This window comes from Neopelma chrysocephalum, unplaced genomic scaffold (genome assembly GCF_003984885.1).
Source record: "Neopelma chrysocephalum unplaced genomic scaffold, ASM398488v2 Primary Assembly neopelma1_45, whole genome shotgun sequence".
Taxonomy (NCBI): Eukaryota; Metazoa; Chordata; class Aves; order Passeriformes; family Pipridae; genus Neopelma; species Neopelma chrysocephalum.
The window spans coordinates 12,007,684-12,023,113 of record NW_020897704.1 but is presented as its reverse complement, the minus strand read 5'-3'; the positions used below and the strand labels follow the sequence as shown (position 1 = coordinate 12,023,113).

General features: G+C 39.2%; 1 protein-coding gene across 1 annotated transcript in view; it reads right to left on the bottom strand.

Moving 5' to 3' along the window:
* The window catches only part of FBXL13 (F-box and leucine rich repeat protein 13), a 64,120-nt gene that overhangs the window by 6,150 nt on the left and 42,540 nt on the right, over window positions 1–15,430 (bottom strand). The window contains 3 exon segments of the mRNA XM_027679595.1: window positions 2,044–2,172; window positions 6,350–6,481; window positions 9,908–9,991. Coding sequence (XP_027535396.1) covers window positions 2,044–2,172; window positions 6,350–6,481; window positions 9,908–9,991 — 345 coding nt within the window.

Below are 15,430 nucleotides of genomic sequence, written 5' to 3'. Positions count from 1 at the left end.
TACCAATCCTTCAAAGCACTTTCTGTATCTAACAAGCATTTAATTCGAAGTAGAGGTTTTAAGAAGGAAGTTCTGAGATGACATTGAGAAAACTAAGTTGGAGAGAAGTGAATATAAGAGCAATGACAGCAGAATTCTTTGTGGTTAGACATGGAAATAACAGAGGGGTGTTTGGAAAGTGTGAAGCTCACTGGAAATATCTTTGAAGTTATTAGGCATTTACATTGGTCTTGTGGTCTCTAAAGTGACTATTAAACCCTGGAATGGTTTAGCAGGGAGTGCACTACCTACCATGGTCCTGTTAAAGTGGGGTTAGAGCTCTCCTAGTATGGACTCTCCATATAAGATGGTATTATATATTTCTTAGCCTCATAAATTTTGATTAAGTTGTATACTCAGATATATCAACCATGTCTAAACTTTAATTCCTGTCCAGTTTCAAGCCCTGTGGCGTGTCTGGCCACTGTACCTGGTCTGTGATGCTCTTAACCCCCATGGAAGGATGGTGTTCATTGAAGCTACAACTTTTGAGACTCACAGGTGAAAAATCAACTGCAAACTCAGCTCTCTCAGTTTTCAAGAAGGGTAAGAAGGGAGACCCCAGCAATTACAGGCCCTCCGGTCTCACTTCAGTGCCTGGTAAATTATCCAGAAGGTTATTCTGGAAGTTATTGAAGAACATTTGAGAGACAATGCAGTCACTGGGCATAGCCAGCATGGGTTCATGAGGGGAAGGTCCTGCCGAACCAACTTAATTTCATTTTATGACAAAGTCATCCATCTAGTTGATCAAGGGAAGCCAGTAGATGTGGTGGGTTTCGATTTGGCAGCCAGTCACCAGTGGGGTTCCCCAGTGCTCAATTTCAGGGCCAGTACTTTTCTAATGTTTTTATAAATTATCTGGAGGCAGGAATCAAATGTAAAGTTTACCAGTGATACTAAATGAGAGTCCTTTGAGGGTAGAGAGGCCTTACAGAGAGATCTCCATAGATAGGAGAGCTGGGCAATCACCAGCTGTATGAAACTGAACAAGAGCAAGTGCTGGGTTCTCCACCTGGGATGGGAGAATCCTGGTTACACATACAAACTGGGAGATGAAAGGCTGGAGAGCAGCCCTTCAGAGAGGGGTCTGGGAGTTTGGGTTGATGGCAAGTTCAATATGAGTCAGCAGTGCCCTGGCAGCCAGGAGGGCCAACCATGTCCGGGGGGCATCAGGTGCAGCATCACCAGCCGGATGAGGGAGGGGATTGTCCCGCTCTGCTCGGCACTGGGGCGACCTCACCTTGAGTATTGTGAACACCACAACATAAAGAGAATAGAGAGCTATTAGAGAGCATCCAGAGGAAGGTGACCAAGATGGTGAAATGTCTTGAGGACAAGACTTACAAGGAGCAGTTGAGGTCACTTGGAGAAGGGAAGGCTGAGGGGTGACCTCATGACAACTCATCTACAACCTCTTCAAGGGTGGGTAGTGGAGGGGGAGGTGCTGATCCCCTCCTCTGCTGACCAGTGATAAAGCACAAGCTGTGTCAGGGGAAGTTCAGACTGGACTTCAGGAAAAGGTTCTTCCCTAAGAGGTCTGTCACTGCAACAGGCTCCCTGGGACAGTGGTCACGGCACCATACCTTGACTCATCCTCTATAACTATCCTGTGTTTTGAGCACAGGCCCACACCTACTTCTGCCATATACTGACGTTCAGTCACTGGGAAACAGGCTCCCACAAACTCTTGGAGTGAGCTGAAGTACATAATGTGATGGCTGAGAGCATTAGGCCCCATCTAGTTTCCTCCTTCATATTCTCGTGTCCCCTTGATATCCTGTGTCTGCAGAAACTTCCCTAAATGGACATTGTCTGCCATAAAGATAGATGAGGTCTGTATTTCTCTTCACTTTCTTCACTTCTGGCTGACACTAGACTATTCCCACCAGACCACAGGAATCCTAAGGCACCAGTGTGGACACCCCCTAGTTAAAGAAGCAAGTTTTGGGGTTTACAACCACCTCTGAATTAAGATTAGGAAAATCTTCATCCTCTTGGTAATATTTCTACAGTACAACCTTCCCGAAGACATTTCAGTGTTTTGTCAGTAAGATGAATGCAACTGGAGACATCCAAGAAGTAAAGACAATGACAGGCTGCAGCCAAATACTGAATACGTGTATCAGTCATCTGTAAATGAAGCAACAAGACACGCAGAAGTTAGAAGATTATTGAACAGCTGAAAGAAAAAACACTGAGCACAACATTAGTGCCTGATTTGTGGGAAAACTATATTTTAAAATGGAAGTAAAGTTTCTGGCACAGCAAAATTCTTGAGTCTCTGCAAGAGGCTCCACAGAAACTGTCACTTTCTAATATTAGAGATTAGTTAACTGTGATTCTAGTCTAGTCTAAAGTATTGTGGGATTTTTTCACCTACTGAGGATGGTTTAACTTTCCCAACCATATATGTCCATGTAGCACATAGAAACCTTTAGCATTACCTGATATTGCATTGCTCTCACTGAACTATTAGGATGCATTTGTATCAGGTTTTTTATCTCAGTTCTCTGTTACAAATTGGTGTCTCACACCAAGACCTTTTGAATGTCTAGTGGGGGTTTTTAGCTCTGAAGCACAGCTGCTTAGTTTCACCTCACAACTCTATTTTTCAGGAACTTGCCATTAATGCTGGAAGTTGCATTTGAGAAAAATATGACACATAGAGTCTTCAAGGTACATAAACAGCCATGCAAGCTAGTAATTGCTCCATTGACCTCAACGGGAACAGTCAAGAATACATTATGCAATACTTTAATTACCTTGTTCATTCAGGACTAGAAATCAAGAGGGAACATAGTAAAAACCTTTTAAAGATATTTGATTAAAATCACTGGAGCAGGATGGTGGAAAGAGATGAGGGTTTTACTTATATTAAAGAGCCAATCTCATGAGAATCTAAAAGGGACAAGGAGGCAAGATGAAAACGGGACCTTGGGTTGTGGAACAAATGCACGCTACCTCCTGGTATATAGAGGAATGTGTATGTGCTTTGCTTATTCCAGATTTATTTATATGCTCAATATTAAGATCTGTAATAGATTAATAAATAGATTAAAATATCATTAAGTAGTTTAATATTCCTATTGAAATAAAAAGAAGTCATTGGCTCTGTAGTCAGTAATTGGTATCAGATGCATTTAGAGAAATCTTCATTCGTCATACACTCGATCTATTATTCCCTTTAGAGGACTGAATTACAGAATTCATTGTTCATTGAACTGTGTCTTCAGAACTTTGCTATTTAAATAGCCAATTCATTTAACCAGAGATTTATTTTCAGTTCTTGCTGTATATTTTCACGTGTAGGATATGTTTCCCACAGCAACTTCATTTTTTCCCTATGAAATAAGAATTACCGTTGAATCAGGTTCATTCCCTGAATAAGACTCAGAACAACACTGCTGAATATTTTATAGAATCAGCATTTGCAAAATGACTTGTACCTGCCCTAGGTGTACAGAAGCATGACAGGAAGGCTCACTGTACGTTCACTGAAGTCACTGGTGTCCACTGAAAGACAACTGCTCCCAAAAGATACGATTAAAGTGATAAGGTCTTCTAATTTTAGCGTAACCTGCATAACACATCCAAAACATTCTTAGTGTACATGTATTTCTATATTAATTTTTTCCCATGTTCTCTTTCTATGAATTTTTTAAAAATTCATTTTCTTGAATATAATATATTCTGATGTTGCAGGACACATTAACATATACCCTTTGGAACACGTTCATTCTGATTTTAATCTCCTGACCCTTTTTAAACAGTCTCTGAGTGGAAAATATTTCCCTACTTAGCAGCTGGATACCCTCAATTTACACTACAGATTGCCAAAGGATTTGTAAGACCCATTAGCTTTAACATCCACAAGTGTACCCATTTCGTTTTATGGAGCTGCAAGATGGATTCAAGTCAAAAAAGGACTTGTAAACCTATGTGTAGGTTTATTTGGAAGAGTCTTGATGTTCTTTTCTGAAAATAGGGTATTAGCATTTAACAGATTGGCTTTATAACTGTTTAAAGAAAAGATACTATCTAGGAACAAAGTGTTGGAAGGGGATTACAGGGTCACTGAGTCGACTCATTGTTCCCATTTGCAGGAACTACAAAATATGACCCAGTTCACTCTCTTACCAGGAGCCATACTGACATGCCTTAAGAGTTCGCCCCTGCCTCCTTTCCTGGGATGCTGTTTCACAATTCACTGCTGTGATAATCAGAAAATCTGCCAATTGCCAACCTAAATGTGTTTACTGACTTTTTATGGTGTATACTTTTTTGGGTTTCCTTTGTTGGTATATAACATATAGTGGGAAGCACAGCAGAGAAGACTGATTGCAACATTACCTAACTTCAACTACTCTGGGAAGATCTCCATGCACAACTTCCATTACCACTGTCATTGTGGAAAAACAGCTCAATATCTATCTAAAAGCAAAGGACACAGGAGATGGAGACCCGTCTATATAGTAATTAATGGTGTACAATAGGTATCTCAGAGAATAAACCGAGGGCTATTGTAAGATACAGAGGCCTGTTGGATCTGAAACACAGTCAGTGGGTTTTGACCTAGAGGCTGAGAAACTTATGCATATTTGGGAGGCACACAACTTGATCAAAGAATATCTATAATTTAGGACTGGCTAATTAGTCAGCCAAGTAGACTACAAGTGGTCTCAAACTAGTTGCCCAGGAGGCTGTGTTCAACCACTGCAGGGAATGAGAGGATGTGAGGGCTGTGTGGAGCACTGAAAGGATAGCCAAGAGTTACAGAGATGGGTGTTGGAGAGGAGGAAGGCAGAGACAAGCGATGGCTGCAGACTTTGGGGAAGAAAACAGGACATGGGGGCTTCAGTGGGAAAAAAAGGGAGAAACTGGTCCAGTGAGTGGTGAGATTTTAAAGGATAGTTCAAGATTAACATTTCCAAAAGTAGTAATAAACTTGTCTATTCCCACTTGCTGGTGATGGAAGTAACATGACAACTTCTTCCACGAAATTAAAAAACCTTAAATCTGCATTTTTAAAATTGCATTTGCATGCTTATTGTCAGAATGCAGCAAATATTTTGTTTTGCTGTTAAAGAAAATAATTAAACCCACTGAAACAATTAATGATATGAAAGCCAGAGCTTTTAATTCAAAGTACAGGGAAGACATATAGACCTTCATAATAGCAATAATTTTGAAAGGGAACACACATACAGGAAAAAGATAACTGAGATGCAAGGCTTGAATCAAAAAGAAATGATACAGAAAATACAGGAGGCAAAAATGTTGAAGTTGTAAGCTCACAGTAAAGAGGAACTAAGTTTCAATATAGATGAATCTTAATCTAAATAAATTAATGGCTATAAATAATTGTAATTTTTTTCAGATATCTAGACATCCTGAATGAAAATGAGAAGCTTTCCTGAAGAGATGCTAGTTAATTGAATATGGCTGAAACTACACATGGTTTTATTGGCAATAAATACCTACTAAACAGTGCACTTCATCAGACTCCCCAGCACATTTGTGACAGTGGGAACCACTAGAAAAACTGTCACATGAACTTGGATATTAAGGGAATATTCATATAGCCCTGGTATAACTATTACTCTAAGTTTCCTTTTAGTACTCAACAGAGATGGGGTTTCTCAAAGAACTGAGGAAAGGTTCCCTGACTGATGCTTTGTAGAAACACTTCTTTCCACTGACTATAAAAAAACAGGCTCCCTTCCATAGGTAGAAGTTATCCAAATACCTCATAAATTTTATTTTCCAAAGGACTTAGTTTCTTAGGCTTAGAATCTTCAAAATCATTAAGCATAAAGTTACACCTCTGAGTGCATCAGGTTTTAGGCACCTCTGCTATTTCAAAGTAGCCACTTGCCCTTCCATGTACAGCCACAGGTATTAAGTTCTATTGCCCGAGTTAATGCTTTACCTGGGCTCAGAAAGAGCACAGGAAAAAATAAAGCATGAAAATACCAAGAGATATTAAAGCAAAACCACTACTCTTTGGAAGCATTCAAAACCCTGAGAGAATATTTGCAGGGAGTATCACTAAAAGCCCTTCTTCCTTTACCCTTCCCTAGATATCAACCCCTAGAGAGACAAACTTTTATCTGATAAGGAATGGACACCTTTATATTTTAACTGCAACCATTAGTAGAATGCCAAACCCTCTCAAGAGCTAAGTCTCAAAACTTAAAACTCGTGGAAAAGCAGCTGAACAATGCCAGCAGGTCAAATTTCTGAATGAAATAGTGAGTAATTCTTTGCAATAGCAATCCCAGAACTATCTCCTGTTTCTTATACATACCTTTGGGCAACCCGCTATGTTGCCAGATGTTAGTTTGTGGCAGTGAAATGCCGTTGCTATCACAGCTTCATCTGTCAGCTGAGGGCAGTAAGAGACATGGCAGGGTTACAGGTATTTTGTGACCTTGCAGAACTCAATTACAACACATGTACATCAGCCCTTGGATCCACTTCGGGCACTTCAGTTCTCCAGGTACCCTTTACTAGTAGTGAAGTCATTCAGCTGTTGGCTGCAAATGTCACTAGTAAAAGAAGAGGTGTATTAAGGGGCTATTTTCCATTGCTTATATATTGTACTTTGAGATTTTTTTTTTTTTAATGAACAAAAATATGTATAAATTACATTATTTTCTTGGAAAGAAATGGGTAAGAACTTCAGGACTGTCACTTACAAGTTCTGGGTTCTAATACGCTCTGTGGAGTTCAGGACAGTTAACTGTGATACTGCTTGACTACAATTTCTATCCTCCTTTTTAGAGTGAATAAACATCTGCAGATCCTACTGACTCCAATTTCAGCACCTTTATAACTCAGATAGCTTTTTCATATGCCCTGTAAAACAGATAGTTTTGGAAAATAACAAACTCTCGTGAGAGGTCACAGAGATTCTTAAAATACACTTTTCTCCTTTGCACTCTAAAACTTTTCTACCTTCTGGCCTGCATCTTTATGAAGCCTGAAATTAATCACTTCTAGGCCTACAAAGGGAAGAAGGTAGACCTTCTCTTGAAACCTTTTCTGTAAACATTCTCTTGAAGAGAGATACCTAAAATCATATTTCTTTACCCAACAGCCCCATGATTTGAGCATCACAGAACATTCCGCAGCTCTACCAAAGCTTTGGCTTCAGTGAGAGTCTCTCCTCTTCTGTGATGTTCAGCTTAAAACCGTGGTGAGATATTTGTCACTGAGTTATCTTCCAGGCCTGCTAATCTTGGCCTAAGGCTAGTGTAATTTGTCATTTACTGGAATGCAATTCTAACTCTATAAGGGAAAGAAGGAAATACTTATATAGCAGATTGAATAAAAACCGTGAAGCTTTTCAAAGCTTTCAAGACTTAGTCCTGAGGTAAACAGATTAAGGATCACATGGATAAATAACACATGCACACACAGAGAGGCACAAAAATGCATTTACTTATCATGGACAAATATTACATATTTATCATTCTGAAAAAAAACTCTGCAATAATCAGACTATTGCCACTAACACACAGCTATTTTTGTCTTACATAAAACAGGAACTCGCACATTAACATAGCATTGATTACTGGAAAATTTTACCTTTGTTATGACAAAAAATTATGTGATTTTTGTCAGTCTCACAGAAACAGATGCAAAGAAACTTATCAAATCTGAAATTTGTATCACAAATGGAAATTTTAGAATTTTTGGCTGTATCCTCACTCCAGTTTCTTTTTTCTGTCCATCAGTACAGCTCTAGCAAGGCAGTGCTTCTTGGGCTTTGGGTTCTTGTCTTATTTTACAAAATACTAGAATGTCAAGTGTTTTAACTTAGGACTGGTTAGAGTGGACAATTCAGAATTCATATTCTGAATCGGCTTCTGTGCCCTTCCTATTTCAATCTTGGCTCTACAGGCTGTTTGTCACCTGTAACACAGAAACATTCTCAACTCAGCAACTGAATGTTTATTATCCATGTGCAAGAGAAACTGTACACCCTTCAGAATTAGGCCTCAGATGTGATGACTTAATCACTACATTCTCAGCTAGGGTATGTAACACGAGCTGAAGCCAAGATTTCAATGCCTATGAGATATGTTTATCTTATTTTTACTAGCATAGCTTGTCTACATACATATTTAAAATATCCTTCCAAGTTAGGTTCTGAATTTGCTCTTAACTCTTGAGTCTTCTCCTGCATTATTTTGCAAATAGCATTGGAATTATATTTGCAATCAAAGGAGATGGAGCTTTGTTTGCTCCCTTCATCTCTGTATCCCTGGTTCTAAGTCTATAAAGAAAATAGCAGAAGAGGTTGTGAAGGTAAATAAAGTTTGCAAAATCTTTAGACACTACAAAAAATCAAATGCCATATGAAGCAAACATAATTTTCTAACTTATTTGCACAATTTTAATTCTGTGTAAAGAAGGCCTGAGAACACACACAAACATCAATGAAAATATCAAATACTAAAGTGCTGCTCATTAAGTGAGCATCGCCTGAGCAAAGATCCTATTTACAATATATGGGATCACATAAGCATTTACATACTGTTATACTGCCTGGAAATAGGCAGTGGGATTATAATGGGATTACTGTCTACAAATTTTCCATAAACTCATATCCTTGCATTCAACTTACAAAAAAGAATTTGCCATTTTGTTTCGAGTTGCTTCATATCTCTTCTTCTTTCTCCTGTCCTCCCTGGATCCATGACAACATGGCTTCTGCTACTCCTACACATACTCCCTGCTGCTGCTTTCTTCCGCAGAAAGTTCAAATTCATATGGCAGACGAGGAAAGCATAAGCAATTTTTTTTTCACAATCGTTTTTGAACTTACTCTGTGTAATGAGAAAACTGAAATAGCTTCTTAGCCATAAGCACAGCACAACACACAACAAGTTAATATTCTCCTCTGAAAGCAGCAGCACTGGCACTACTCGACTTTCCATGAGGTACACAAGACGTACATACTTGGTCATTGTTAAAAACATGGAACTCTACATGGAACAGTCATGAAAGGCGAGTCAGAATTATTCCCAAAGAAGCAAATCCTAACGGCCTGACGTGTATGTTGAGTAGCAAGATTCAATCCAGATGCAGCCCTTGTGGTACAAAAACAAGTAACTCATTTTTACAATATATGGCTATAAAATGATGGATGTTGAAGATTTATAATGGAAAAAATGTAGAAGCTGAAAACTGGGATTATGTGATGGCATTGCCTGTACCTGCAGCCTTATGGTCTGCAACTGTTTATGGGCATGGAACTGATATAATTAAAAAACATTATTTAAGCATTTCTGTTACTTATGGTTAGGAATGATTCTCAGTTACAGAAAGTGCTCTTATTTGGATGTAAATCCTCTCTCCTTCCTAACAAGAGGGATGGCTCTTTTTACTATTGTAAAGTTACCAACTAGTGTTTATTTCTTATATTTTTCTGAAATACAAAGCAGTAAATCTATGCAATCATATTGAATTTGTCAAATCTCCATAAGGATTTTGGTAAACTACAAACAATCTGTGATAAGGACAAGGAATTTCACAGTTTTATACATTTTAGAAACAGTCATCTCTTTCTCTTCATTCTTAATTTTTGAACTGAGTTCATTTCATGCCCACTAAATTCTGTATGGAAGTAAACAGAAAAAAACTGACCTCTATCCACCCTTTTCATGCCACAATTGAATGGATCTCTGCTGTATGGAATTGCAGGAATGAAAGGGGAAAATAATTTTTGAGACTGTAGAAAGGTGTAACGAAGAATGAATGAGGATATGCAGAGCAAAATAAGATCAGTTTTGGACATGGTTAATTTGAAGAAATAGGGAGGCTTACAGGGAACACCGAAAAATAGGCGAAGTTTTACCGGAACCCCAGCATTACTGATGTTTTTGCATTGTGATGTAGAAAGTTCCAATATTATTCCAGGCCAGCCTAGGGCTCTCAAGCCCTAAAAAATTCCAGAAAAATTAATCTTAAAAATCAATACATGCAATTACATGTAATTACATTCAACATGTTAGGATGGTCAATACTGTCCACTGCCTGTATAGTAAAGTTTCTAAGAATTACAGCATTCTCTTCAGCAGAACACATATAGTTTATCCTCATATTTTTGAAGCATGTATAAGGTTCAAGAATTCTAAGCAGAAATAATTCAATTGAGAAAGGGAAAAAATTTTATTTTCCTACCTGCTGAAAAAGAAAGAGAGTGAAGTAGTGTGATGTGAAATACTTCCACCAAGGCTCTCATAAACATACATTTACAGATGCACTCCTCCAAAATTTGAGGTTGAAAGAATTTTTCATAATTGTTGTTTGGTTTTTTTTAGAAGAACAAAATACTATTTTCTAGAACCAAATAATGTCTTAAAATTGCTGTCTTACCATTAAGGGCTTTATAGCTACAGCTATGGCACAAGATAAGATTTGAAACAGTGCAGTCACACTCATAGGTGTACGAACAATGTCCATATTCAAGACAATAGAGAGGTGAAAACTTCAGTAAATTCCTATTTCAGGAGTGCAAAAAGATCCAAAGATGCTTTGTGATTTTTACTGCTTGTACACCAGGAAACAGGACAATATCTGATCCTAAATGCTCTAAACTGAAGGAGAATTGAATGTTGATTTTGTAAAATGTATTTTGATAGTCACAGCAGAATATCTCTGTACTTCATACCAATCAAGTAAACTTTACTGAAAACCAAAGTTATCACTTCACTCCACATGGTTAATAAATTATCTACAATTAGGCAGTGAATAGCACTGCCTAATTGTAGGCAGAGAGGAAGTATCAGCCTGAAAAAACAAGCACATGTAAATAGTGTCTGGAATCCAGATGTGGACACTGTAACGATAATGCTGAAGAGTGCGGCTGGAGTTCAAATTTTGCAAATTCCTGAAATCTCACAGGCTGAATAAAACCAAGTAATGGAACAAGGAGAGAGATTTCCAACCTTGGAAAATCCTACTTATGAAAACACATAAATTTGCATTTTCCTCAGCAGACACTGTTATGTAGTGAGCATTACTTTCAACAGCTTCATGAAAATCTACAGATTCCAAATTTTTGTTGACCAAAGCACTCCTATTCAAGACAATAAACCATTTATGTACTTAAACCCAAAACAGGTTTATGCCAGAACTTAAATTCCTTACAGCAGAGACTGATAGTGATAAGTGTGACCTTTAGGGACATAATTTCCTCTTGCATTTTTCTTTACTTGAAAGTGTTCCCACTTTAATGTACTTGCTAATGAAATACTAGAGAATATTATAAAGATTTTTTTTGTGACTTGACAACTAATGCTGTTACGCCTTCAAAGTTAATTTATAATAAATTTATATTATTAAAGTGACATTGAATCACAGAACAACTATTTTGTTCAATGAAAATCAAGGTCTCCTTTGAGGTATTTCATTAATAATTCCAGATTTAAGAACAGAAAGAGTGAAGACTTGGAAGCCAAGAAATGTCATTAGGAACCATCTATTACATAGAAAAACTATGAAATTTCTATGTTTCCAAAAAGAAAACTCTTCAAACAAGCTCTATGCAGGAAGTCTAATCTATATGACATTTTAAACTATTATTTTTGTATCTATCATACATGCAAAGGAGCCAATTATCACTAGTTTTATTAGACTTCCTGATTTATTCAGTAGTATTCCCTGATAAATAACATCAGGGATCCCCATCCAGAATACTGACCTAGTTCTAAAAACTTTCATCTTCTATACTAAGACTCCTGACATTTATGAAAGATATGGTTGGAGCTGTATTATCATTGGAACCCCTGGAAACAGATGCTGGCAAAACAAATATCGTGCAAAATAGAGAGTAGGATCATCCACTCTAGGATCACTGACTCTCCAAAAACATATTTCCTCTTTAACATAAAAAAATCCCCTCCTATATCTTGGATGAATCTTCTGTTGCCAAGGAGAAAAGGAAGACTTTTTCCAGCATCTCTTCTATAGCACATATTTTACCATTTCCATTTAGAAAACAAATTTAAAAGAAAATTCTTATTCCTCTGTAACAGCTGTGGGGTTTTTTTTCAATCAATTTTTACGTCTTTGTTCTGTTTTGTTTACTTTACTACATGAGGCCTGATCCTCTGAAGAATCCTTAGGGTTCTCCCTCAAGAAGAACAAGGACTGGTTTGATGAAAACAATCAAGAAATCCAGGACTTGTTGAGGAAGAAGAGAACTGCCCACCAAGCACACCTTGCACTGCCATCCTGTCACACAAGAAAAATAGCCTTTCGTCTTGCATGCAGCAAGCTTCAGCAGAAACTCCGTGACATCCAGAACAAGTGGTGGACCGATCTAGCTGCAAAAACTCAACTATGTGCAGATACAGGGGATCACAAAGGTTTCTATGAGGCCCTGAAAACAGCATATGGGCCTACGTACCAAGTCCAAAGCCCACTACTCAGTGCAGATGGTCAAACGCTTCTGACAGATCAAACCTCCATTCTGAATCGATGGTCTGAACACTTTCAGACTCTTTTCAGCACCAACCGTGTAGTACAAGACTCAGCAATTCAGTCCATCTCACAACAACCGGTGAAATTCGAATTGGATACTGCCCCCACTTTAGGAGAAACCCTCAAGGCCATACAGCAGGTGAAAATCGGTAAGGCAGCTGGGGTTGATGGAATTCCACCCGAAGTCTGGAAACATGGGGGCCTTGCACTCCATGCTAAATTTCATGAGCTTGTGGTGCGCTGTTGGGAACTAGGCGAACTACCTTCAGACCTTCGTGATGCAGTCATCATCACCTTGTATAAGAAGAAAGGTACTAAATCAGACTGCTCAAATTACCGTGGTATTACTCTGCTCTCCATTGCTGGCAAAATCTTGGCAAGAATACTCCTGAACAGACTAATACCCGCTATAGCAGAAGAAATTCTACCTGAAAGTCAGTGTGGCTTCAGAGCCAACAGGAGCACCACAGACATGATATTTGTTCTCAGACAACTGCAAGAGAAGTGTAGGGAACAGAACAAAGGTCTCTATGTAACCTTTGTCGACCTCACCAAGGCTTTCGATACTGTGAGCAGAAAAGGTCTTTGGCAGATTTTGGAACGTTTAGGTTGTCCCCCCAAGTTCCTTAAAATGATCATCTCACTTCATGAGGATCAGCATGGCCAAGTCAGATATGGCAACACACTTTCTGAGCCCTTTCTAATAAAGAATGGTGTGAAACAAGGCTGCGTTCTCGCTCCTACCCTATTCACAATCTTTTTCAGCATGATGCTCCAAAGGGCCTCGGCAGATCTCGATGATCAGGACGGTATCTACATTCGATATCGTACTGATGGAAGCCTATTCAACCTAAGGCGACTGAAGGCCCACACCAAGACCCTAAACCATCTTGTCCGGGAGCTGCTTTACGCTGATGACGCCGCCCTTGTTGCCCACACAGAAGCAGCTCTGCAGCATTTAACATCCTGCTTTGCAGATGCTGCTGAGCTCTTTGGGCTGGAAGTCAGCTTAAAGAAGACAGAAGTTCTCCATCAACCTGCACCTCAGGAAGTCCCCCATCATCCCCACATCACCATCGGCCAGTCAGAACTCAAATCAGTCCAACAGTTTAATTACTTAGGCAGCCTCATCTCCTCAGATGGTAAGATCGACGGGGAGATAGATAATAGGTTAGCGAAGGCATATAGTGCCTTTGGAAAACTCCATAAAAGAGTATGGCGTAATAAACACTTGAAGAAAAGTACCAAGATCAGTGTTTACAGAGCCATAGTGCTGTCTACTCTTTTATATGGTTCCGAATCATGGGTCATCTACCGCCACCACCTGCGTCTCCTAGAACGCTTCCATCAACGCTGCCTCCGTACAATCCTGAACATCCACTGGTCAGATTATGTGACCAATACATCTGTTCTAGAACAAGCAGCAATCACAAGTATTGAGGCCATGTTACTGAGAACACAGCTGCGATGGGCAGGGCACGTCTCCAGGATGAAGGACCACCGCCTCCCTAAGATCCTGCTCTATGGTGAACTTGCCTCCGGCTGCCGCAAGAGAGGAGCTCCGAAGAAAAGATACAAGGACTCCCTGAAGCAACAACTCAGCCTCGGGCATATTGATCACCATAACTGGTCTACTCTGGCCTCCAATCGGGAGGCCTGGAGACAGACCATTTATAACGCTGCTGATGCTTTTGAGAAGGCACGCAGGATCACTCTTGAGGAGAAAAGACAACGCAGAAAGAATCGAGCCTTGCAGAGTATACCATCTAAGGAGTCTTTCTGCTGTGTCTTTTGCAACCGGACGTGTCTGTCTCGTATTGGCCTTTTTAGCCACCAACGCGCTTGCATGAAAAATGGGTAGAGCCCTTCCCAAATCTTCGTTCGCGAAGCCTAGCCATGATGATGACTACATGAGGCCTACAAACAGTAGCAGAACATCATTTATTATTTCACCATGGTTTCTGCAGATGGGAAAATGGGTATTAACTGCACCAGTTGGTGAGGGTCTTCACTTGCTATAGACAAAAGTCACCTGCGGCTACAACATACCAAAGAACAGCTCTTCCTTATTTACATTCACAAGCTGCAAGTCTCTGCCTTTCTACTGTGGACTGCAATGAATGTACCATCTCTCACTAACAATAACCATGTGCTACTATTTTCAACTTCTTCTGAGATTTCTGTTCACATATCTCTTTGTAACCTTCAGGGTCAGCATCTGTAATGTATCTCTATGTTCCAGAGATATACAGATGTTACTTCCTGTTCATACTCCAAACCAAGTAGATTGACCCCAAAGTGACTCCAATATTGAAAGACAGCTCTTAGAAGGTATCTCCCACCTTCTATTTCTGAGCCATTTAGTACTAAATGACTCAGTTTATTCTCTAAAATGCTCAGATTTCTGCACAGATTAGCCACAGCCAGGCACCAGTTTCATGGATCCAACACTAGAAGAGAAGAATGTAATTCCTACCATGCAGATTCATTTTGCCATTAACAATACAAATGTGGCAGAACAAAGTTCAGTTTCACATAGCAAAAACCTCCTGGAAAATAGGTAAGTTCTCACACAAATGTATACCCTAACTATACTGTTTCCAATACTTGAGCTAATATAAAGGTGGGTCAGATCTGTTTACAGGAACTGTAGAGACAATTTTCCATTGCAGTGCAGAAATCCCACTGTATAACTTTGTGTACAACAAATGCCATAAAATTTAATTTCTGTATCCAATACCATTTGCTGTTAGAGCAGATCATAACTTACAAACTATGGTTGCCAATGTTTCTTGAGGCTAAGTCCAGACAACAGGGCTTCCATTGTAACAAAATGTCCTGTAAAAATATTGAGCCTGATTTTCAACATTGCTCAGTACTTTTAATTCCATCT